The following is a 26472-nucleotide window of genomic DNA, read 5'->3' on the forward strand; positions in this document are numbered from 1 at the left end:
TGCTAAGTACAGACAGGATGATAAGAATTTCTTAGCATAAAACTTCTGAAAAGCATTTTAAGGCATTAACAGATAGGGTTTTGTCTGATTAGCTGAACAGGTTTTCAAGTAGAGAGCAAGATGCTTCTTTGATGTCTGGGACTTTCTTCCAACCACACATCACGTTCCCAGTGTGAAGTGTAGAGGCCCTGGAGTGTAGAATAGCTGGGTGGGAAGCAGTTATTGCACCTGAACTTTAGTCTTATTTGGGGAAAAAAAAATGAGTTGCTTTTCTTTTTCTTCAAAAACTTGCCCTAAGATGTCATGGTCAGCTGCTACCCATGGCTGCTTGCCATGGTATTACATAGCATATGTATTACATAGCATATGTATTACATATGTATTACATAGCAGTGATCTTCCTGTAGCAATATCGGGGTCTGCATGAGAATTCCTCCTCTCTTCCTCAACACTTTGAAGGATTTTTCTGCTCACCAGTATGTACAGGGCAAGCCCATGGGTCTTACAGAGTGTTAGTGATATGATTCTTTGGCATCTGCCCCGGATTAAGTTAGCCCTTTAAAAGCTCCGGCTTTTCCTGCTTGTCTGCTATGCTTCCTATTGCATAACCTGCGCTCTCTGCCAGCAGAGCTTACCTCAGTTCCGGCTGCGTATCCCATTTGTCTGTTCCCCTTGCCTCAGAGCTGTCTCTGTGCTTTTTCTTCATGGGTGCTGCACTGCATCTCACATGTGCAATGTCCTCCCTTTACTGACTGCTTTCTATTCTCCAGATTGCTTGGGATCCACTTGTGTCATGATGCCTGTTAAATACTAGCCAAACAGCAGCTGGTAATGTAGGATCTTTGTTCAATGTGTGTTTAGCGCTGTGAGATTGCCCAGAGTGCTTTGATTTCTCTCACTGCTCTCTTAAAATGGTGTTAAACAGGAATCACTCTAAACATTGCTGACCCTTGTTGACATAGGAAGGAGTGCAGAGAATATAGACACAGCGATCAGCCTGGTTTTATTAAATTATTGGCAGCCTTTTAATAGACAGTTGGTTCATGAGTTTCTGTGGAATATCCACTGTTCTTACATGCAGTGGCTTTCTAAACACATTGCAGCAATCTATAACAAAGTCACACTTGAAGATCGTAAGTTCATTCATTACTGAGAGCAGGGAACCTTTCCATGGAAGTTTCTCTGTCATTGACTTAAAACTTCTCCTACTTGAAATGGTGCAAACTCCAGTATCAGGATGGGCTCTGTAGCTCTGTGTGAATATAAAATGGTTTGGTTAATTTGTTTCTTTTGTTCTTTTTTTTTCCTAGTTTATTTTTCATTGAAAATTCAAATGAAGGATTCCTGCAGGACCATAATATAACATGAATCTTAACATTGGCAAAGTTCTTGTGCATGAAATGACCATGATGTGATTGTTTTGGTATCCAGAAGTGAACTTGCTGACACCTGTGCTTCTAAAATTCTCATGCTCTGTTAGTTTCCATGGTGTTAGACATCACTGTGCTTCATAAAAATAATCAAAACATAAGGTACTTGTCCTGAGAACAGTATATATAGTATACTATAGTGTGTAGTATGCCTGCTTGAGTAAGAGGTAGCATGAAGGTCAGCTGACTGAGGAAATGAGCAGGACTAAACTTTGACTTGCTATCCTGTTCTTGTCCAGAGAAGATAATCTGTGTCAAGATGTTTTCTTGCACATCCTACCTTCCTTCGCATATGAATTGTGGTTTTGTTAGGTTGCTCTCCACCTCATAGTGGCCTCATAATGGACAAAGCTGTGGCCTGTGTTGTAAGGACCCTGCATGAAGAATCCAACCTTGTTTTTCCCTTGCGAGTCCGTATGTCTGTGAAGGTTCTTATGGGTAGCAAATAGCAAACAGTTTTATATGCAGTGTAGGAATATCATTGGAATTGAGCAATCCTTTACTTCTTTATGGACACGAGGGAACAATCTTACCTGGATTTGAAATCCCCAAGAGTGTGCCTCAGTCTCTCAGAATTTACTTTGTCTTTAAGTTAGAGTAAGTTCCAAGTAAGAGTTGCAGGATTTTTTTTTCTTTTTGCTTGTTGGAGAATGTAAGTGTAGAATGTCAGAGTCCATCCTGGAGATAAATGGCTTTTCACTGATGCTTGCTATACAAAAATGTTTTCTAGCTATGAGAGAAGGTACTGTAGAAAACGAAGAGAGACCAGTGATCCATGAAGTTCAGTAGCCCGTCTGTGTTAGCCTCTACCAGATACTTCCTGTGAAGCTGAAAGAATTCCCTCACCATACCAAGCTGTTCACAGAGGAAGTTTCTTTCTAACCCCAGGCATTTATCTGCCAGAAGCTGTTTGTTAACTGGTCTGCTTTGTTGCTATACCAATGTCTGTTGTACTAATTGGTGGCATGCACAAACTCAGTGTAGGCACCAAAATTACATCTTTCTTCTTGGGAAGGTTCTTTTTCTGTTGTTTAAAGTAAACTTGTATTTTGGGGTATGTGAGATAAAATGTTTCAGATTCCCTTTCTCAAAAATACTAATTTTGCTTTCCTTCAAATCCCTCGCTTAAGATTCATCCTTTTAGGAAAGATGTTCTTTTTTATTTTAACTTATGCTTGTCCTCTATTATGTTGTGCTTCTTGGATTGTTCTATAGGTATTTAACCTTTCAACTAACAGTGAGGAAGATATGTATATTTTCTTGAAGTAGGTAGGTAAACGGTGTTATGCTTTAAGTATTTCTTCTTCAAGTAATTTTATTTTTTGAAACAAAAAGGACTGGTTGGGTTCTTGTGAAACGCTTTTCTGAAGACAAAAAAATTACATTTTGTGCATTACGCTCTTCAGTCAATACCAAAATTTTGAGAAGAGAGGGTTGGATTAATTTTTTGTCCTACCTTTGTGCTTCAGTAATTACAGTGTAAAAATTACAACATTTATAGCCAGCCCTGATGAGCCCATTGCTGGAATACACTGGTTGGTTCTGAAGGCTGTTCTTCAAAGAAGCTGTCTGAAAAATGAGAATTTGGAAATGTGCCTTGTTTCAAAATCTGGAAAAATAAGACTTGTAATGAAAGATTTGTGTTCTTTTATATTTATCCAAAACCCACCCTGACCACAGCCTGTAATCTTACAAAGTGGGAAGAAACAAATATGTGGGGTTGTTATTATTTCCTAGCTGGAATTTTGACTGTAAAAAGAACACAGTGCGGCGAGGGGAAGGTAGCTATGTTAAGCAGCATGCTTTGGTTCTGCTGGCTCTTTTTCATCTTGGGTACTCAGGAAGCTGAGTGCATCCAAGCATCTTTGTTCCTCAACTTCTGCAGTTCTGGAAGGAAAGGGGAACCCATTAGGTGGCAGCAAAGGCTTGGCTGCAGCTTGTGCTGTTTCTCCTTCACCGGCTGTGGTCAGCTGTGGCCCTACAGAAACTCCCTCCTAGAATGGAGTTAGAAGTGTTGGTGCCATACCGCAGTACTCTTGCATTTAGTAACACTAAAATATAAATGGAGAATTAAGATTAATAGTGGAGAAAGAGAATTAGTATTATCAGATTATAGATTTCTAAAGCTGTTTGGGACCAGCATGATCTACTGCTTTGACTTCCTGCATAATACAGATCATTGCGTTTCTACAGTTATTCTTGCCTGAAGCTGGTATGTTGTGGTTGAACTAGAGAGTATCATTCAGAGTGAAATTCAGTCTTGATTTAAAGCTAGCTTGCTGAATAACTGTCTCTAGTTCATTCTCATGGAAATGTACTGGCAGCTTGCACCTGAACAGAAGGTCGTACTCTGGACAGTCTCGGTTTTTGTCAGAACTCTTGTGAGTGCTCAGATGAAAACTGCACAATTTTTATTTCTCAGGTTTCGGTAGGTGGTATTCACATAGTGTCTGATTTCAAATACATACATACATGTGTATACATATGTGTGTATATTTATGCTTTTTTCTTATGTATTTTCCTAAGGAAGTGGGTAATTTTCTCCCCTAAAGTTCATTATGAGTTAGGGAGGTTTGCAGTCACCTGGTGGGTTACCTCATGTACCCATAGTCTCTATAAATTTCTCTGTGTCCTAGACCTCATAAATTCTCAGCAGTCTTCAAACTAGATCATAAGTGGGATTTAAATGCTGTATAGACCTTTTTGCAGACCCTCTGCACACTAGTGATGCTAACCTTGAGAGAATGAGTGAGCTTATAGCTGTAAGTTATAGGCTTGAAATTGCTGGGTGAGGTTCTTTGGCCTCTACTATGCATGAGATCAGAATAGATGATCCTAATGGTCTGTTCCAGCTTCAAAATACTATGAAGTACTGCAGAGGTCTTGTGTGGGCTCTTTAGCACAAAGATAAATCAACCTCTTTGAACAAAAGCCAGAGAGGAATATTTTATCTGAATAATTTACTGTATGAAAATATTCTCTGTAGTATATTAATCTGTCATTTTCTTATCGTCATATTTCTGCCACAGAAATGTGGCAATAAGAAAATACCGCTAACTCCTGTTTAAATGTAGAGGCATACAGTATATATAGAAAGTAGTGTGGGCTTTGAAGAACCCACTCTGAAGGCTTTAATTTTTATCAATTTGAGTAGATCAGTATTTAGCTTTCAGTGATCTAATTGTGTGCCTAAATAACTAGGGAGGGAGGAGGGACCCACAAAAGTAGGAAAAAATCTGGGGTTGGCAGCATTCAGAAAGATTAAGAATATAAAGCAATTGTATTTCTTTTCTTGATTCTTTCCATTAGGGAAAGATTTATATGGATTAAAAGTAAGCATTGTGCTGACACGTTCTCACTGTTTGGTCAAAACATGAAAGAAGCCCTTAGGTAGACAGGATCATTCTGAGACCTTCATCCCGATCCCCTACCAATAGACACAGGACACTCATCTCTTCCCCCCCCTCCCCCCCTTTCTTTTCTTTTCCTTTCTCTTCTTTGTTCTTCTCTTCAAGAATTCAAGAACTTGTGACTGTTTTTTTACCTTTTTTTTTTGATACTCAAGTAACTTTTTTGTCAGTGCACGTAGAATTAATTATGAGAGGTTTTTAATACTTTCAGCTAAAAATAATTAAAAAGAGAAAACCTAAAAATGCATTCTGACTCAAATCCAGGTTTTATGATGTGTTTCCATTTACACCAATATTATACAGCATGCTGATGCTCTAGTGAAGAATGAAGATTATAATATATACTGATTAAATTCCAAGAATTTAAATGGGAATGTTTGCTTTATTAGTCAGAATCACATGTAAGACTTGTGTTTTCCTTATGATTGCTGCCACTGAGACCTATGAAAAATTTCATCCTTTGGAGGACAGGCAGAGGTTGGTTGTCCGAGCTGTAGATTTGGAATATTTTTTATTATAATTTTCATAGATTTTTTTCCTTCCCTTCTCATTTTCTTTCCCATTTTCTCTCAAGTACAACAAGGAACTCATAATAGCATTATATGAAAGAGATAAAACAACTGAGATGCTCCAAGTCTGATTTTGCCGAGGCCTTGAGGCTTGGAACAACTGTGCTTTCAAACTGGCATTGCCACTGTGTGGCCTTGGGCAAGTCATTAAAGTTCACTAGGCATCAGTTTCCCTTCTATAAAAAGAGGTGTCAGGAGTGTTTTGAGAGGATGTATGAACATCTGAATATCTCAAACTCCTCTGTAGATGTTCACTTTTGTTGTTGCTTGTGTCTTCTGTGCTTGTGGAAATTATATTGCAAGAGTCTAGAAATAAGTTGAGTTGTCTGTACTGGTGGTAGGAGATAGGTAGCCAGGACAAATATGTGTGCAGGGGAAATAAAAGGCAGCAGAAAACAACGGCCTAGCAAACATGTCATTTTTACCTTTTGTGAATTAACAAATAGGAAGTATCACATCTCCAAGAACCATTACAGGTGGTATGAAATGGTTTTTGAACTACTAAAATATACACAGGACACTAAGTGAAGATTTGATGATTAGAAGATGATTGAAGATTAGATGAAATGTATGAGTGGATTCTTCAGCCATGTCTACAGGAGGATAGTCTGATGTTTATTAGTAGGTCAATAAATAATACTATGTGACGAGAGAAAATATTACACTGTTTCAAAAAATGTGCTACTAAAACTGCTTATGGAAAGAAAATTTACCAGTGAAACCCACAGTCCAGTAAAAAGTCAACTGAATTGATAGAGAATCCATCCCATCTCTGAATAAATAGTTCAACTCTGTTTCACAGAGAACCTTTATTAGCTTTGTTTCAGTTTTCAGGCACTGGATCTTATGTTTCTGTCTGATAACCAGAGAGCCCAATATGTTCAGAAATCTTCAGGATGGTAGTGGTAGATCATGAGCAAGTCACCTTTAGCATCTCTTACTTAAACTTTGCAAGTTGAGCTGCTTTAGTCAGTCTTGATGTCAGTCACACTTTCCAGGCATTAAGTAATTTGTGTTGCTCTTTCTTTGAAACACTGAAAGAGCTTATTGAAGGAGAATGCAATTAGCAGGATTTAGTCTCATGCTTGTTGGTCTAGAAAGAGCCTTTGCCCAAATTAGGCACTATGTGCCACATAAAGATAGCGATGCATCTGCAAAATTGTCAGCATACAATCAGCCCCTTTTAAAAAAAAAAAATTAAAACAATCCCTGTACCCCTCTTTACACGTTGAACAAGGGTCTCGCATTCATCACGAGCATCATACAGCACAACCTTCTGCATAGGGCATACAGTAATAGCCAGGTAACCTGCCATCACTCACATTGCTGCCCCAGCCACCCTTTCAAGCATTGTTTGCATTGGGTTAGTTCCCAAACTGTGCACTACATAGCAGTAACTGCTAATGACTGGTGAGCTTATGTCTTTTTTGTTATTGTTTTTTCAGTTTGGGGTTTTTTGTGTGTTAATGGACCATTATGTCAATAAAAGAAAATCAACAGCCATGAGTCTGTTAGAGCTGCTATTATATAAAAGGATGGGAGAAAGTAGGAGGGGACCCCCGAAGGCTGTGATCACCAGGAAGATATCACTTGCTAATAGAGAAAGAATCAAAAAGCAGGCTAGCAAGTGCTCAGGGAAAAAAACAGCAGGAATAGGGGAACTGGTTGAGGAGGAAGAGAAAGGGAGAGGAGCAAGTGGTAAAGAAACATGTGTAATGAAGGAGAAGGAGAAGTAAGAAATAAGGAAGCCACAGTAAAAGAATTAAGCAGGACAGTATGCTGATCGCGCTCTAGATGATGGAAGATATTTAAATGCCTTCCTAATGATGTTTCCCGTGTAAGCAACTTCTGTAGTTTCCACAAAGGTGTTAGCTTTTGCAAATGGGAAGAGTAGTCTGGCATATAAATTGAAGGAGGACCGTGGCTCGAAGGTTCCACAGTCCTCCTGTGGAAGGTTGATGTCGCTGAAAATGAGAAGAGAGATGTCTTTCTGATGAGGCTCATGCTAGAGTTGTTCAGGATATATGTGTGTGAACCTCTTTACTTCTTTGACATTATCAACTATCAAATGCTATAGAGTGGTCTGAAATATGCATGTGCTGTAGCACTCAATAGAAGGTGACAATCTCAAACTGCTCCATAAATTACATATAATGAACTTTCTTATTAAAAAAGACTTAACAAAAGGAGCCAGCTGGCTTAAGGAGAAGGTGGCAGATGAAAAGAACACAATTCAAAGAAGTGTTCACACATTAAGGAAGTATTTTAACAGGCTTTCCCCAGACTGTAAGTGGGAATGGAATTATACATTGCATGTAAATGTCAAGTGACAATAATATCTTCTGAGTTAAATCAACCTTGCAAACTCCTTCCTATTTTTCTGAAGCAGATGAATAAAGTTTAACTTGTGATTTCCTTACTAATCATCTTAGTAAGCAGTGGGTGAGTAGACTTTTTACTGTATGGGTAGATTAATGTGACATTTTCACAAGACTTTTTTTTTTTAAAGTTTATTACTTGTGGGTGTGGATCTAATTCACAGCTGTTTTTTGAGTGAATTAGGTATGCCATCACTCATTCAAATTCTGTATTTCTTCAGTATTTTTAGATTAATCTTTTATCCATGCTTTGTTGGAGGCATGTAGTCTGTCCTGATGTCTCAAGGTAATCAAGACTTCTCCACTGAACATACTTACTTTAGTGCCCAGATTTGGCCCAGTCACTTATAGAAAACCAGTATTTAAATTGAACAAAGTTCAAAAGCATATCAGTATAAAGGGGAGACAATTCTCTGAAGTAGTACGTGTCAGCTACACAAATCTCAAGCATAGTCATATGGTTCTGAATTTAATTTATTTTAATAACACAATGTCTGATAGCTATGTGATAGTTTACCAGTTCTGTTTTAGTACTGAACAGAGGGAGCCTTCTACTTCTTCCTATTTAGTTACAGAACATTTCCACACTCGCTTTCAATTTATATTCCTGTTTTTTCAAAACAGCCCTTTTAAATGCCATGAGGCCCCCACAGAGCTACTTCTTTCCTACTATGGACAAAGATAACAGCGTTATCTAAAAAACATGCTGAGACACCATCATCTGTGGTGTACTGTAAGCCATCAACCAAATTCCTGTTTCCTCTCAAAATCATAAATATTTGTGCTTATGTGAGAGACCCAGGCAATACAGAATTGCGTTGCCCTTTTTTGCACAGAGATGTGCATTTTCCACATGATAACAAAGTAGCAGCTCCTCATAGTAGGGGAAGTTTTTGTATGAAGTTTGTGGGAAACGAAATTCCAGCAATGGAAAGATTTAGCTCTGTCATTTACCAGTATGCAAGCAACAGAATGAATGCCACATACCAGCGATTCATGCCAAAAAGGGGAGATCTGCCAATTCACAGAAGAGGTTTTATGCAAAGGAGGCCTGCTAGAGGCAGAATGAATTGCTGTTTTTCATTATTTGCAGTTTGTGTGCAGTCTTTGCCTTTGCCTTTGCCTTTGCCTTGTCTGTGTAAGAGGATTAGGTTGTAGGTTGGTTTTTTGTGTTGGTGGGTTTTTTTTTTTTGGTCATATTGAGGAATTATGGGCCCTGAAAGTCCTAGCTTTAGTATTGCTGCATGGTTAGCACTTCAAGTACCATATCAATACGTGATTCATGCTGAATTGGATGTTTTGTGTGGGGAACATCACTTGACCTTTGCTTGCATGAGACATAGGTTTTCTAGACTCCTTTAGTTTAACCTTGGTTGTGTTCTGTCTGTTAGCTCTCTTCAACAGAAACTGGAAAATACCCAAAGCATATGGAAGTATCTACATTTTCAACAAACAATTAATTTAGGAGATGATACTCATATCTTTTTCTACTAACCTTCCCATTTCTGACAATCTAACAGATCAGTGTTTCTGATTTAAAAACCCCAAACTTTCCATTGTTAGCTGTATATTACGAATCTGATTTATCTTTTGCTTATTCCTTTATGTATGTGGACCAGTGTCAGCTCTGTTGTAAGACACATCACTGCTCTGTCCCCAGTGGTGTAGAACGTGGAGTTGCCTGCCAGCCGGATTTGTCTAAAAAGCCAACTACAAAACTGGATTGTTTTTCCACCCTCAGCTGCTTGCTGCTGCAGCTGCAGTATGGCTAGTCCCCTGGCTAGTTAGCTGAAGTCCAGCCTTGCTCTGTCTGGGGTTACTGGTTAACTTCTCTAAATCCTGAAGTCAGTAGTGCTAAGGGTTGTAGAAGCAGAAATATAAAAACTTAGAATGGGAGACTGTGTGGGTTCAGAGAAAAAAAAAGCTATGTTTGGAAGTATCTAATCAAAATATTTGACTTTTAAAAACCAGACATATTTTGGCATTTTTCCTTCCCCAGCTGTTTCATTTTAGGTCAATAATGTTAAAATTTCAGTGCTAGAAGTGCATTCATTTGTGTCTGCATGAAGCTGTTGCTGTCAGTTATGGAAGCTTAGTTTGGATTCTGTGTTCTTTTTGTGTGGGAATATAACTATGACCACTGAACTGAGCCGAAATAAGTTGGTGCTGGATTATCTCGAAGTGAAGGATTGTCTTGGTCTTACCTTCCTGTTTGTTATGTGTTCTACTGCTTTAACTTGTTCTAGAGCTCATGCACACTGCAGTCTGGTAATTGGGCTTTGCTTGGGTTAGAAAGGACAGCTCGCTCAGGTTTAGTGGACCCAGTTTGTTGAGCAGTTCATGCACAAGCACTGGTGCTGACACCTCTGAAGTGTGAAGGGAGTATGCAACAAGGGACTGAGGGTGAGGCTGCCTCTGTACTGAAACTGCGTTCTCAGTCTCTTTGCGAGGCGACTCTCCCATGCTTTTGTCCTGCATCATGGCCCTGTTTTCTGGCCGGGCCATTGATGATGCACCATGTGACTCCTATTTCTTGTGGTGCCACATGCAGCATGTCTAGTCTGTGCAATTAGATTTTGAATCTGATATATCTGCACCAGACTCAGACATTACGGTAGCGTGAGCCCAGAACCAAGATAGTTGCATTTACTGAAACATTATATCTGATTAAATAAGCTCTGATGAGGGCTTGTTAGCTTGGTCTCTGAGCTAGGCTGCCTCCAATTCTGGACAGAGAAGTAATGTTTCTGAGCATTTTGACGGTCTTGGGTGAAAAGGGTTTATTTTCCTATCTTTACTGATATTTTTACTGAAATGTCTTTCCAACACATTTCCTGTTTCCCCCAAATGAAGGAAATTCTAAGTAACTACTGCATTTAGTTTAATGAAGGTGCACTTCAAATGAGCTTCTCTGAGATGAGAAATATAATGGGTTCATTAACACAAGCGAAGTTTTTTTGTGAAAAACCTAATGGTATTGTTTACTGCTGGATAATAACAATCATGCCTTTTATTAGAGACAGACATGCACTTCACACTAAAATATTTATTTTCCACCTGTCAATGCAATTTAAAATAAGAGAATAATTGGTTATTGGCAACAGAAAGCATTAACACTGTTGATTTGTAAACAAAATGGGTGGATTATCTCTGTAGAATTCATAACGTGCAAGTAGCGATCTTGTGTAATACAGAAGAAATTGTGCTTCTTAAAAAAAATTCTAACAAGTTGGAAATGAACTTGTTGGAATCATAAAACAATAATAAAAAATGATTTTGCTGGTATTCCTTTCCAGTGGAAATCATAGATATAGCAGCCTGTGAACCTTTTATGGAAATTGTAAATGCCCGTTAAAAGTCTTGAAATAAAATACTTCTTTTGAAATAGCAGTTTTAGAAAGTGTTCTGAGGGATCAAAGAGTAGCAATTACAACACCTTAACAAATACTTCACTGTTCCTTGTGAGGGAAAATATTTCAAGAAAATTTTTGCCCCAATTCTAATGTTACCGTATCAAGTTCTGAGAGGAGAAAGCGGGTAAAAGGAGGACAGCAGTAGTCCCCTTCTTTTTAAGTATCCCCAGCCCTCCCATCTCTCGTTCTGAGGAAGGCAAGGTCAGCAGCAGCTCAGGGCTCTGAACCATGCTTTATTCTGTGGTGTAGACATGCCCACGCCTCCACAGGCAAGAAGCTCCTTAGTCATAGGAAAATCCTTTCCCATTAGAATTATTAGTGAATGTTGTTTTCAGCCTTAATTTCATTGTATGTTGAAATCCACTAAGAAGAGAGTGGGATATATATATATATATTTAGGAAAATAGAGAAGGTTTTGTTATTTATTTTATGAGAGATTGGTCAGATTTCTGTGTGAAGATAACATATGCCTTGTCCTTGCTTAGAAAATACAGGTGTGGTTCCTCTACCTTTTTCTTGGCAAACAAGTTGGCTTAGAAAGTTATTTTCCCCCAACTCCACCCTGCTACAGTTTGCCACCCCCTCAACAACTGTTACTGGTACAACTGTTTGTATATCTGCACTTCAGATTCAATTACTGGAATACCATGGTTTGGGGGTTTTTTGTTTTGTTTCGGTTTTGGAGGGCGGAATGCTATTTTTAGCCTGGATTGTTTCATTAAACCAATTTATAGTATAACCCTGTGAAAAGTCATATTATCCTAGCTGAGGGGCAGCAGAGGAGGAACATAGAGGAACAGCAAGGATGAGTGCCTGGGGAAATGACCTGTGAAACTCCCTTTATTGCCAAAGAAAAGGTACACGAACCTCAGCCTTGGTGTTTCCTTGCTGCTTGTCTGTCAACGTAACTTGTTGTTTCTGTTCTTCTTGGACCTGTGGATGTAGATAGTGTTGAGGAATGCTGATGTACTCATTTGTTGAACAGAGCACAGTAGCTCTGGATGGATATCGCCATAATTCCAGGAAACTGATACAGAATTATGACAGAGGAGAGCTTGAGTTGCTTCTCAAAATTGTTGCATCTTGTAAATGCTCCTTCAGGGCTCCTGCTTACTAGTTACACTGTCTTTGTTAACTTTAAATTGGTCTTTCTGCAAAATTAAGTAGGTGTTAATTGGTAACATAAAGATTAACCTCACCGTGACCTTGGAATTTAGTAAGGAGAAAAGAGGTGCTGGCCAGGTGCTGGTCTCTTTTTGTCTGAAGGGAGTGAAGTAGCCTGGGAATTGTATGGGCCTTCAGTCAAGCAAGCATCCATTTTTATTTGGGGAAGTGTGTACATACTACCTGACTCATGTCTTGGTGCTGTATGTGTGGCACCAAACATAGAGGTTACAGTAGCAAAAAATATGTAGATACGCTATAAAGACTTTTTTCTCTTTCTCTTTCTCTTCTGTAGCAAACTCTGTTTACTTGTATGAGAGATTAGTTGATGTCTTTTTATTGTTTGTGTGCCTCAGCCTAAATTAAACCATCTCTATTTGTGTCAAATAACATTTTACTTTGGATTTTATACAGCAAAGCACGTCAGCACATGTTGGAGTGTTTTGCTAAATCAAACTCTCTCTGAGAACGCTATTTATTTCATTAGGTATTACCACAGTGTCAATAGGTGTTCAGAGGTATTGCCCTTCTTTACCTTGCAGTCTGTTTTGATACTGTGGCAGAAATATCTGCTAAGATAGATCTTTGTTACTGCTCTCAAGTCTAAACTGGGATCATTATGAGTTTTTAGGCTTCCCCTGGTAGTCTTGAAGAAAAAAAAGTACTGTTAAGGAAGTTGCTTTCAAAAGCACTGTTGGCCTAGTTCTGCTGGCAATGGAGTTGAAGGGAGTTTCATGTTGAGCAAAAGTTTCATGATTACTTTATTATAGAATAATATAGTAAGTTATTTTCAAAAGTGGTTAGTAATACTGGATGCCTCAGCTTCTCTGTGCCCATTCTGAGATGACTCTGTTTTCAGAATGTGTGCAACACCCACTCACTGGAAATGCTGGCCCCTTGAGATGTTTCAAACTGGGCATTCAGCAACTGAGATGTTTCAGAGTGGGTGTTCAGACCCTGCATGGTCCGTTTCTGTTGAATGTCTGACTCCCTCTACAATATAATGTACTTGGGTTTCATTTCCATGGGATTGGCAGGAGCCTCCTGGGTCACTGAATCTTGTCTCTTCCCATTTCAGACTGTCATAGCCTACAGGGAAATGTCTTGTAACACAAGATGATTATTTTTTGTCAGGAGTAGTCTGTAATCTCACAGACACCCTTAGCTCATCTTACTTTAAAAAAAAAATTAAACAGGGAGAAATGGATAATTGAAGATTTTTTTCAGTTACTTGCTGAATAGAACAAATGTTTAAATCCAGACTGAAAAGCACTGCCCTTTCCTTTCCAAAATAAAACCTCAGAAGACTGTACTCAGGTACAGCAAAATGCTTGACCTGAATCCAAGTATTGTAGTTTGATTTGCAATTTCTTAACAGAAAACGAATAGAAAATAAGATAAAACTTTAGAAATAATTCACAAGCGATAGTTCTGGTGCAACTGTGGGCACAGTCAGCTAACGGTGTTCTTCTGTGCTGGTCTTTCCTTTACAAGTTCTAGTAGTTATGTCTCCCACACTCCTCTCACTTTTATTCCTTCTACTCAGATTTTTTCTTTGATAGAATATAGGAAACTCAGATTCAACTTCCTTCTTTGCTTGAGAGGACTTGAACTTGAACTCACTTTCAACCATCTTCCAGAAGAATGGTTTAGATACGAGGTCATTGGGTATCGAGGAGTATCATAGAATCACAGAATGGTTGAGGTTGCAAGGGACCTCTGGAGGTCATCTTGTCCACCCCCCCTGTTCAAGCAGGGCCACTTAGAGTAGGGTTCTCTTTCTCTCATTGATGTAATTTCATTTTGTAAGACATACCTACTTTTCACTGGAGTGCTGGCATCTAGGTGAAGGTATTGGTCTGTAAAATCACTCATGCACACTTGGTCTCTAACTCCATGTATATGAAAGCTTTCTGTGCAGGCAGAATGGCTTCATTAGGGGACAGTGAGGGAAATCCAGCTCCAAATACTCTGCAGCCCAGTTAAGGCATTTCCTGAGAAGCTGGAGGTTTCTTTAGGACCAGCTTCAGCAGTAAGTAGCTTCTGACTGTTACATGGAGGGAAATTTTGCAATTACTGCCCCAAGTTCCCCTTTACTCCACCAATTGCCATTCCCTGTATGGTTGTTGGCCCTCTAATCAGCAATAATGTTTCTTCTCTTATGAATTTCAGTGGTTAGTTCCCTATCCAAAGGGCTCTGTGGAGATTTTTGGGCATTCCACTTTCAACCGTTTCTCTGGTTATAATGTGAGGACACCTGCATTCAGGAGATCAAATTGATTTTCTCCTGTCTTTTGCTGTTCCTTTGTATTGCTTCTAATTTCTTTTAGTTTAGAATTTTCTGTACTAGCATTCTGCTCTTTTTTGCAGCTTAATAGATAAAATATGTTACAGGTCAGGGAGATGAGATTTGGAAAGAAATCTCCTTTGGTGAGAGTTTTATGAGGAGCTGTCCATGTACCTGCAGGAGAAAAAGTGAAGATGCACCCTTAGTGCTGCAGCAGCAATCAGTCTCGTTTAAGTTCCTGTTGGTCTGTACAGTCTGGAGGACCATGGCAGGGTTCAAGTATATATAGACAGAGGAAGGAAATAAGACAGTGGTCTTCTACATAGGTCTGTATCCTCTCACTACTGAGCATCTAGACAGTAGAGGGACGTCTTGCTACTGTCTTCTCCAAGTGTTTTGTGAATCTATTTTTAAAGAGTGTGGATTGGTTGATAGTTTTTTTCAAGATGTATTGTCCAACTTGAATTTCCAACAGTTGAGTAGACCAAAATTGGGGGTGCAGCTGGCTGTCTTAGCACTTTTGGTTTTGAAGATGCAAGTACTTGCTAAAAACAACAAAATACTTAGCTGTATCCTGAACTGAGAATGTACATTCTCCTCCAGAAGATGGAACTAAATCAAGAAGCTGGGGAGCTTGTGTTCCTCTGGTGTCAGCCGTAACTTGAAACCTGCTGGCAAAGTGTGTATTTTATCTGTTGCTGGTGCATATGAAGACAACTGCCTACTACTGCTGTTGCTATTGGCTCAAGTGACAGATGTTTCTGCTACGTGTGTTTTAAAAGTCTGTCAAAATTTGTGGGCAATGGTATACCATTCCTCTTCTGCCTTGAATGATGGGAGAGCTTGACAGAAAAAACAGCATGTACCCTTGAAATTCAAAGAAACCTAATATGTAGTGCAAGAGGTAGAACTGACAATGTCCTGTTTTTTTTAAATTGAAAGTTTGACTTTTGTTAGCCAATACTATAAAGATCCGAGAGTATATATATACTTATGTTAATCCATGTTGTCTGTGCTTAAGCATTCATTTTAAGTACTGTTATATTTGTAGGCTTAGAGCCTTCCTGTAATTTCATGGTATTCCAGACCATTTTGTGTTTGAGATAGTCTGCGGTGGAAGTGAATGCTTATTTGAATTGCTGTGTATTGGCTGCAGGACAGCTGTAATACCCTAAATAAGCAAATACTGATGTTGTAACTTTTGCACAGAAAAAGAGGTAGTTGTGAAAAATCTGTAGAAATTTTGCTAACTTGTGGATGTATGCAGGGAACTAAAGTAAATATGAACTCAGATGTTAGAAGGAAATGCAAGTTTTGGATAAATGGGTGGCATTTTAGATGAGTGTTAATATAGGAAGTATTAAACCAGTGCTGACTTGACTCTATCCTGTTATTGCAACTTCTGTTTTAACACTGTGGGGTTCACGATACCCCTGATTGATTACAGTTTGAATCAGCAGTAAGGCACCTGAGCATGATCAGTTTGGTCTCTTACTAGAAATGAAAAATTGAACTCTTGCTAGTCTCTTTATGTAATTTTGTTCTTTACTATTTAGGGAGACTTTTCAGAATAATATCCCTATTTCCATTATAAAAAGAGTTCATAAAGTCACGCAAGCTGGAATTCGTAATCATGAAGTGTGCATATTCAGCCAGCTAATTTTAACATGATGCACATGGGCCTTTGAAAATGAAAATTATGGCCTTGAACTGGGCTTTCTGTGAGTAAAAGATGTAATATTGCAAAATGTATAATCTCTGGGTGGTGAGGGTAAGGACTTGCGGAGAAATGCTTACTAAACTCAACATATTTAGCCTAGATAACAAGGAGACTTAACTACAGTATGCAACTTCGATGGTATTTTGTGGCAGTAGCTAAAAGCATATGCAGAGAGTTTGCAATGCATTCCTTAGATATGAATTAGAAACAAGATTAGGATAAATTTTGATTAGATAACAGAAAGGCACTGATCCAGCACTTGCAAAGTGTTTGATTTTGGTGTTGAGCTAGGTTGCTGGCTTGCAGAGTGAAAGGTTTGAGTGCTTTGGAGAGTTAGCTGGCTTTGTAGCTGAAGTCTGGCTGGAGGGTATTCAGCAGATAACGTGGTCACAGTCTGCTGGAAGAGAGACAGTGCCTTGAATCCCTTTACCATGAATCTCTACTGCCTTCCTCACAACTGAAATAAAAGTAGCAGCGGGGCTTGGAGAGTGAATAACGGACAATGCCTTTTAAATCTTTCAAAAGCCTGATATAATTATTAAGTTTTGATTCTTCTTCATATTATAGTGCTGTTAAACTAACGGGTTGGTGGGATTTGGGAGAGTGAGTTGTGGGATGGTGGTGAGGAGAGATAAGTCTTTCTTTTCTGATTTCTTGTTCCCTAGTAAGATCAGGTCAACTGGTGTGATCTGATTAGTCTATGGTGGAGTCTGTTGTATGGAAACATTGAAAGTGCTGGGATCCCTGCCTTGGTGAGCTATAAAACTTTACATCCCCATACAGGCACCCACAGCTTCTCATCATGTGTACCCAAGCTCTGCTCTGCCTCTGCTCCTTACCAGGGAGGGGCAGAAGTGCTCTTAGCTCATCAGGTGATGGGAGAGTGTGGTGGGAGCAGAGGAGCTGTGCACAGCGGGTTATTGCAGTGTGTAATGTGGGATGACAAGAGTTTTTCAAAGCCAAATACAATAGCCTGTAATGTAAGTTTTCTTTTAAATCTTGTTTAGGACATGGGGAGATGAGTGGCTGGGAACAACATAGCAGATTTCTTCTTAGCTCTCAGCACCTTGGACTATGGATTGAACTGCAGATAGAAAATGGACTCTAGTATCTGTCAAAGAGCAGAAATAGGGTATGGACAACAACTGACCTGTATACAGTCCTTCTATGTCCATAATGCCTTCAAGGGCAGGCTATGATCATGCATTAGTGACACATTCAGCGATTTCCCAGTATATATAACATACTTCATGTGCATGAAAGAACAGCAACAGGGAAACAACAGTGGACATCACTGAGACTTAAAACAGGCTGGTGGATGGGTGGAACGGTCAGTACATGAAGAATGTAGAGTGGGATGTAGTTACAGATAATGTCCCTCTTGCCTGAGCTGTGTTCTGCCTCTTTGAGCTTTACTTTAATGCCTCTCTCAAGTTGCAACATTATTATTCTTTATCTAAAGCTTTTTTTAACTTTTAGGAAAGATGTTGTTAATACAGGTCTCTTGGTGTTCAACAATGCACTTCTCTTCCCCTAAAAAAATGAGTTAGGCCACTGTAGTTTCTTTATGTCATGGATATGATTCATTTTGGCCATGGGAGGAGAATGATAGTTACTTGCTACACAAACCTTTCCTGTGATTCATGGAGTGCCATTTGTGTCAGCCTTGAAGGAGGCACTTCATATGCTTCCTAGCAGGAAGGAAAAAGAGCATGATCATAGTTACCAGATAGGATATGGAAATTGGGTGGGAGGGAAGGGAAAGGGGAGAGGGAAATGCTGATTATTCAGAAGAAAGTTGCAGGAATGCCAAGATTCTGCCTGCAATATCCATTCATCTACTTAATGAAAAATGGATACATACCAAGCCTATACATAATTAAGGGAAACATCGTGACTATAATTGCCGTGTTCACAAAATAGTATGGCTTATTATGTAACTTTTTGGTATAAATATATCTTAGTGCTTTTCCTTCTGTCTCCTGGATCCATCACTGTTTCATATGGTATGAAGCTCCTGTCTCTGAGTGGTGTTATTTCAGCAACAGTTTCAGGTTTTGCTCTCAAGCTAAGACGGCCGTATACAATGCTTTATGTTAGCTTTCTGCAGAGACAGATTTTTGTCCTCTAACATACTAATATAGTTAGCAACTTAGGAAGTGCACTAGCTTGCCAGATCAGAAGACATTTTCCTTTCTTCACAAAAAAAGTAATTTAAAAAACTATACCATGATTTTCTTCCTTAAAATAACAGCACAGATTGGCTACTTAAACTGCTTGTAAAGAAGACTACTCCATTAAATAACAACCCCCAATGCTGCATGGCAGACTTTGGGGCTCTTTTACAGCTTCCAGATGCTTGCAGCTGTTTTCTCTATACCTGGAAATTGCAGGGTAGGAATAAATGGGAGTAGGAGAAGCGGGAACCTATGTTTCCTAATTTCTTAATTTCCTGAATGGGCTAGGGCTCATGGCTGTCTGTCCTCCCGCAGCTGGCAGTATTTGGTATGGTACATGCACCTGTGTCAGGAGAGACAGCTGTGGCTGTTCAGCCCTGTAGCATATATGAAGAGTCCTTATCCAGCTGAGCAGATGCACAGCAACGTTAGAATGGGAAAGCAGAGGTGTAGTTAGAGATGAAAGGAGTGAAATTAGGAGGAATGCAGAAGAGAATAAAAGTAGATGTGAATTACTAAGCATGTGTCCTGGATTCATTGATTTTCACTGGCAATTAAAATTTTACTGCTTGATTCGCCAATGCCATTCAATCTTCCATTATTTCCTGTGTTGTAAAATGCTGGCTCTGTTTTGATTTTGCAGTAGCTATGTTTATTGGGGATAAGGGTTCTAATTATAGCTGTGAACTATACTGTACTGAGAGGGCATGTAAGTTTCTTCTGACTATTTCTGAGGCAATGTGATGAGTCATGAAATATAACTTTTGCAGAAAATATCCTGATTGCCTAATGACTAGGTGTTGGTAGATGAAATTACACACACTCTCTCTTGTTCACATGAAACAAGGGAAGTGTCTTTCTGAGTAAGCTGTTTGTTCAAGTTACCCAAGAAATGTCAAGGTTTACAGTTGCAAAATAGGAAAAAAGTATATGTTTGAAAACACCTGCTGTGCCTTACAGATGCTTTAGAAATTCACAGCATTAATACTTGTCTTCATATCTGTAAAGAAAAACTGCTCCCTGAAAATAATACAACTTATCATCCATGTACAAAACATTTTGTTTTGCAGATGATGTAGAGGATGTTAACAGTATGGAAAATGTCATGTTAGAATATGCTGCAATGGACAGAGAACTTAACCATTATATGAGAGCAATTGAAGAAACAGTAAATCAGGTAAACTGTCATTTCTATTAAAGTTATGAAAATATATCTGTATTTAAATATTATCTTTTAATAGATACAAATGTTACATTAAAACAACACATAGTTGGAAAGATAGGCCTTTGACAGGTGTAAAATACTAAAGTTGCCAGTACAACTATTAATTTTTCTTCCTAGCTTGCATGCAGTGTGATACAGTTTCTGATTCCTCCCCACCAAACTCTTGCACCAGCTGGAATATGGGATGGATAGTGCTTTGGGAATGACTGAGGACTGTGTAGTTAAGACACCGTAGTCTCAGATGATATCTGCTTCTCATATTGTGGAAGATGGAAGCTGCGTAATGAATGAGGCAGCCGATTTCAGGAATAAACAAGTGGTTCTGGCAGCGGGGAACTGATGAAGCCTGGTTTCCAGTGCCTTCCTGCCACATGAATTTGCTGGTGCTTAATAAAGGGTGAGCTTGTTAATTGTTCACTCAATTAACTAGGGTCTCGTCTGCTTCCTGACCACGCATTTTTGCAAGAGCATTTCAGCGTGTTCAGGGGGTTTCTAGCTCGGCGTTGAGTGCGATTGTAGTTGCACAACAGGTGCCGGGGCTATTCGGCTGAAACATACGCAGCACGGGTTGCGTAAGCTCCTTTTCCTTAGCCAGCCGGCCTCGGGGGAGGACGCCGTGGGTCAGGCAGCTGAACACCAGCTTTCGGAGGACTTCTCCCTCCCCGCCTTTCGCGGACAGAAGGCGACGTGGAACACAACCCCCCTACGTGCCCGCTGCGGCCCGAGGGCCGGAGCGCGGCGCGGGGGAACGGCCGGGGCCGGGCGGGGCGGGGCCGGGGCGCGGCGGCGGCGCTGGCCGCCAGGGGGCGCCGCGGTCGCGTTCCCCGCGGGCCGCGCTCTGCGGCGGCCGGGGCTGCGGCGGGGCCCCGCGCCCGCCCAGCGCCGCTGCTCCCGTCGCCGCCCGCCAGCGCCTCCCCGTTGTCCTGGCCGTTCCCGCTCCGCCATTATCTCGTGTTTTCTCATGGGTATCGTCCTGTCAGCCCCCTTTGATTCTCTGTCCCTGGCTCTTGAACTCTGCGTGATCCACTCAGCTCGGTAACCTTGTTACCCCGATTCCAGTGCGCGGCTGCTTTTTCTGCATTCTCTCAGGCTGTCCCTGACCGCTCTCTTGAACCAGCTCCTTAGTTTTCTCTTTTCTGATCATCGCAGCCTGGCCATTAGCAAGCAAGGTACTGAAGGTGTAGGCTCCACAGCAGATCCAGACATTGAAAGAGTCAATTTCAGTGCAGTCTGTACCTGATCACTTAATTTTTGGGCCACATCATGCTTGGAGAACTCAGCTTTCTAAGTAACCTATTTTAGTGCCTGCAAATAGACTTTTAGGTGTCAGTTTTGTATGGAATTCTCTAGAAAAGGCAAAATGCACATCTCTATTTCCCTTCAAGATGTGAAATCTGTGTTTCAAAGCATGAAGGTAGTAGAGCTTTTCAATTAAACCTGTCTTGCTATTATCTTGTTATTGTTTTTTGCTATTTTTAAAACAAAAACAGGAGAGCAAAGCAATGCATTTTCCACAAGTTCTATTCTGGGAAATGCCTACATGGTTTTTATTTTGTAGAAAGGTTTTCCTTTAATAAATTTTTAAAATCATCCTGAGTCAGATGCTTAACTGAAAAATCTTCATTCAAATAATTAAATATTACATGTTAAAAGGCGTTGAAAACTATGTCAACATCAGCAAATGTTGGACAGCATCAAATACAGTCACTATTCCTCATGCAGTCTTTAAATATACATTTCAACTCAGATGTCACCGTAATTGCAGGACCTCCAAGTTTATATTTGACAGAAACTGGATGGATCAGAACTTTTTCCTTTTATTTGGAATATTCATGATTTTTAAAGCTTTCCTAGTAAAACATAACATAGTCCTCACTCACATAATTAGAAATTAATGATGTATATCCAGACTTGAGTGAAACATAGTAGGTTTATATTTTGATTGTAAGCTATTAACTAACTGACGTGTTATTGTTATAACAGGAATTTCAAGTAATTTTCAACAATGTAACTTCTTTCATTATTCCTATGTGTCAGCAAAACACTTTCTTCATCCTCAGGAGTATAAAGAGTAAGCCCGTCCCTTCACCAACAAAGCAGTCAATGAAGTGAAGATATTTTTGTGGGTTTAGGTAGAGCAATGATACATTCATAATTTTTAGGACTGGATTCAGCAGCATCTGTTGTGTGCATATCTATGCTTGTGTTCCAAAAGAATAAAGTCCTGGAAGGGTTGGTTTTAATTTTTTTCCCCTTTTTTTCCCTAATGTAGCTCATTTATGTTGTGTCAGAGACTCCTCCCTGCTTTGCAAAAACAAGCTCCTTCCTTGTTCTTTCATTCCTAAGGTTTTAAAAATGCAGCTCCAAGACATTTAACACATTTAAGAGTCTACATGGATTATAAAGTCAGGAATGGCTAATCTGTAAGCCTCTAGCCACACTTCCCCTATGTCTGTTTCCTACCTCGCTCTAGGGAATTTTCTGTACTTTCCACTGCCAGCATCCTGAACAAACCTTTCTGAGTAAGAGAAAGAAATGTATATAAGCTTCTGCAGTAGAACAGAGATACAATCTCTTCTCTAAAAAATAACAGCTAGTGCTTTGTTTTGGAGGATAGCTTCATGCCATGCCTCTAGAACTGCACAGCATATCTTCAGTTACCTGTCAGAGACAGCTTAAAATCTGCTTCTGGGAAACAGATACTGTTGCTGAATTTAGGACTGCACCTGGAGGTAGCTGTAGATAGGCTTGGGTTTAAAATAGCCTCCACTGGCTTGCTCCCTGGTTCCATCTGAATTCCTTACCTGAGGGCTTTCTCTGGGGAGTTGCAGCAGGACATTCATTTTCACAAGCAGACTGTTTTTCATATACAGTGTTAACAATATTTGTCTCAAGCTGCAAAGCACATTTTATCTGATTATTTTGTGAGTTTGTATGTTGTCATTTTTTCTGGTCTGTGGTTTCTTCATACAGCAGTGAATCTGAAAGTATGTTATATTGTGTGTTTCACCTTCTAACCACCTGCTTGTAGTGAATGTCCAACTGGAAGTTAGCAAGATAAGGAGACAGCGACAGTTAAAATTCCTGATTTATTATTTTATTATGTTTACCTTTAAATGACATTGACAAAAAGATATTGTACATCAAAAGTATGTAATGTAAGTAACTAGGAACTAGCATGAGATATAGTCACATGTTTTTAAAAGCCAATTTTTTTTGTTGATTTAGGTTGCAGTAGGTGGAATGCAGAAGGTAAAGCGTATCAGCATCCTCTTCTGGTTGAATCAGCAGCCTGTTGAGCAAGAAATGAGCAATTGAATCATAGTGTTTCCAACAATAGGCTGTGGGAAATCCTTTGTCTGTGGAAACTCCCTGTGCCACTGGATTTTCTTGTACCTGTGTAATGACTGGACTCCTACTGCTGCTTCTTTTTTCATTTTTAACGGGTATTTTAAAAATATATTAGCCAGTATTCGGGTCCTTTCCATGCAAAGTCCAGACAGCTCTCTTATTTTTAGTGTAACAACAACAGAAGACTGATGGAGCTGGAGTATCTCTTGCAGACTTCTTTATACTCTTGAAGTGGACCCAAGTGATTGGGACCCAGGCTGACTTAGCCAGTTCAAGTGTCCCCTACTCTGGGAGAGCTGTCAAGTGACCAGTGCCAGCATATTGTGCCTGCTCTCTCTCCCCTACTCTGCTCTCTAGATTAGCAGGGGTGTTGGTGGTGGACTCTCATCACTATCTCAGCTTTTCAAGCATGTGGCTTGTTTGGGACTGTAAAAGCTGCGGTAAATTTTCTGAAGTCCCCAGACTTCTCTAAATAAAGTGAATCACAATGTATTGTAGGTCTGTCGAGAGAACAAGGAAGACATAACTAGCTTTCTAAAGTTGCATTATTCCCGCCTCTCTTTTCTTCTCCTGCAGGGAAAGAGAACCTGGGCTATTTTGTTTCCTTTGCGGGTGAGAGTGAAGTGTTGAATGTGATAGTGGCATCTCTGGCAGAGATTGCTTAGTAACTTCCTCTTGTAAGTTACTGCTTTGCCAAGCATCAGTCTACGTTGCTTGAATTGTGTCTGCCTTTTGCTAAACCTGAGCACTGTGAGGGAGGATAAAATCTAAACCTGAGTGAGGTGGAAGGAGACGTGTTTAAGAAAAATTTTAAGAGGCATGTTACGGAACCACTGAGGGTGGGAAGAGGTAGATGGAAAGGTAAAGGACATGGGCTTGGGAAGTCATGAGGTCATACAGACAGATGAGGAAGAGACTGGTTGAAAGAGTGCTAGGAAGGAGGTGGTGTTGAGCTGGAAGAAAAAGATGGAAATATTAGCTGTGTTGGCTGTGGGTCCTATTGGAGAAGGCTCTACCAATATATTCAAGCCATCTCTTTCGACAAAGCAAACTAAACCAACAAAACACTTTCTGTAGTGGTAGCTCCACCTGCAGCATGGGTTTTGAAGGAATAGCAAGGTCAACCAGGGGATGTGATTCCACCCAGCTCCCATCTTCCTTGGTGGCACAGCTATGGCAGCAGAACTGATGTGATGACCAAGTCCAGTCTGTGTGGCAGGCACTGACAGTGTCATCAATGACCTCTGCTGCCTGTTAGAGACAGGCCTGTGCTTCAAAATCAGATTGTCACTTAGAAAAGTAGGGCTAAGTAACAGGAAGACTATGAATCCCATGGGATTCATGTGTTCTGATTGATTCAGGACTCTCTGCCAGTGTTGTCAGTGAAACAATTTTTGTCATGGAACTTCCTAGTTTCATGGAACAAACAGCCTTGTTTGGTGCTGGTGCTTTCTTAATGAGCACTTTGCTCTTCTTTTTCTTCTCACTGCACTGTCATGACAGCATGTTTTAGGGCAAAATCCACTGATGATATCCATATCTGCAACTGTGACCTTTACTGTTCCAGCTGAGTTCAGAGCATTTTCTCTTATGTGCAGTGCATCAGTGTTTCTTGATTCTGAAATCTTGTATGCTAGCCATGAAAATTTTGAGACCTTCTTTTCATCGAAAAAGTCATCTGCTGCACAGAAGCGGCTCAGGAAGATGTTTGTGAAGTCTGTTACCATGAAAATGGGTTTAGAGAGATGTATATATCTTTTCTTGGGCTGGTAGGAAAAATAAAATAACTCTTGTAGTCTTTCACTGTATTTATTCTGACTCTATAATTGTTGTAGAAGCTAGTGGATTTCCCTTGAAGTTCACTTACAGTGTACTGAAGCGCACCATCAGCAGCAACAAGTCAATCCCCTGGTGAAACACATTGTACCTGTGCAGTGTCTTCTCTCACAGCAAATAATAAACAGATTTCTGGAGAACTTGCTTCATCTTTAAAGTTTTTGTTAACAATGGATGTCTCCTTGGCATCTTGGTACCTTGAATGCTAACTGGAATTGCTCTTTACTGCTTGTTTACTTGCTATCTACTAGTGAAGCCACTTCAGACTGATAATTCATTGTCCAGAATAAGCAAAATATGGACATTAGATCAAATCCTTATCATGACTTGGGCAGGACAGTAGAGGAAAATAATATGTGATCTGTAGTTATGCTTCTGCATATATATAATGCCATAGGGCTTAATAAAACTTTTACAGGCAAACTTAATTCTGGCATTTACTAGCTATGGAGTTCTTTAACATTTTCAAGTTTCTTCACTGCAATTTCTTTGATTTCTTTGATTTCTTTGATTTGCTTTGATTAATTTCTAATCAATAGTGCAATGCTTGCTCTGTCCTACTGCCATCTCCAAACAGTAATTCAAACAGTATTGCACTGTTGTAGGCATTTCCTGCAGAAACTGGGACAAGGATGCGTTTCAACACATTTCTAATATTTACTTTCTAATATTTACTTTACTTTTTTGTGTCTGTCTCTGTATGTGTTGGGCTAAGCATTTGATGGAAGCCGCTTTTTTATTTTCCCAGAATTAGTAAGCTATGTGTATAGTTCACTACAATAATATGTTAGAGTCCACATTTGAAAAGCTGCCATAAAAAATATTTTTTTAGTGAGCAGTATATAAAGAAGTAGGAGTAGTGTTTGATTTTATGCGGGTTATATAGCGCACCCTCAGTAGTGTGTCTGAGTGTCTCATAGGAAGCATAAAAACGTGTCCTGCTTTTTGGAGAGTAAACGCTGGACACCCTTGCACACGAACATAGATTTATTTGACTTCACTGTGGTTACTTACATTTGTCAAGCTAAACATTTTCCTAAATATTTGCAGTGTCAACACTGCAGTTGCTGAAGTGGCCCTTGGCTTGTGTGGCTAGGGCTGGGGCAGCAGGGGCCACAGCTGGTTAGCAGAGTGAGGATTTGGGTGAAAAGAAATGTTCTGGACCTCGGACCATCACATGGAACTGGGAGCTCCATAGGCAGGGTGGCAGCAGGGATAGTATTTAGAACAAATGTGCCAAAGAAATCCTCAGAACCCCATTGTAATTTGAAAACTGGGCTTCTTATGTTGGGCAGCAATGCTGCCCAGTAGGTAGCAAACTAGCTTGGGATTAAGGAGGACTGGATACTATTTTCAGGTCTACTAGCAGCCTCTGTGGTTGACCTTGACAAATTGTTTCACTCTGTGCCTTGGGCTATGGTCCCATGTTCATTAATACCACTTTTGTGCAGTACCAAATCACCTGGTAGCACATTCTCATCAAATAAACCAGATCACATGATATCATATTTA

At 39.8% G+C, this 26472-nt stretch overlaps 1 protein-coding gene across 1 annotated transcript in view; it reads left to right on the forward strand.

Moving 5' to 3' along the window:
* NSMCE2 (NSE2 SUMO ligase component of SMC5/6 complex) overlaps positions 1 to 26472 on the forward strand; it is a 133537-nt gene that overhangs the window by 10088 nt on the left and 96977 nt on the right. Inside the window, exon 3 of the mRNA XM_075495260.1 lies at positions 19619 to 19725. Within this exon, the coding sequence (XP_075351375.1) occupies positions 19619 to 19725 (107 nt within the window). The remainder of the gene's footprint in view (positions 1 to 19618; positions 19726 to 26472) is intronic.

This window comes from Mycteria americana, chromosome 2, assembly GCF_035582795.1.
Source record: "Mycteria americana isolate JAX WOST 10 ecotype Jacksonville Zoo and Gardens chromosome 2, USCA_MyAme_1.0, whole genome shotgun sequence".
Lineage (NCBI taxonomy): Eukaryota > Metazoa > Chordata > Aves > Ciconiiformes > Ciconiidae > Mycteria > Mycteria americana.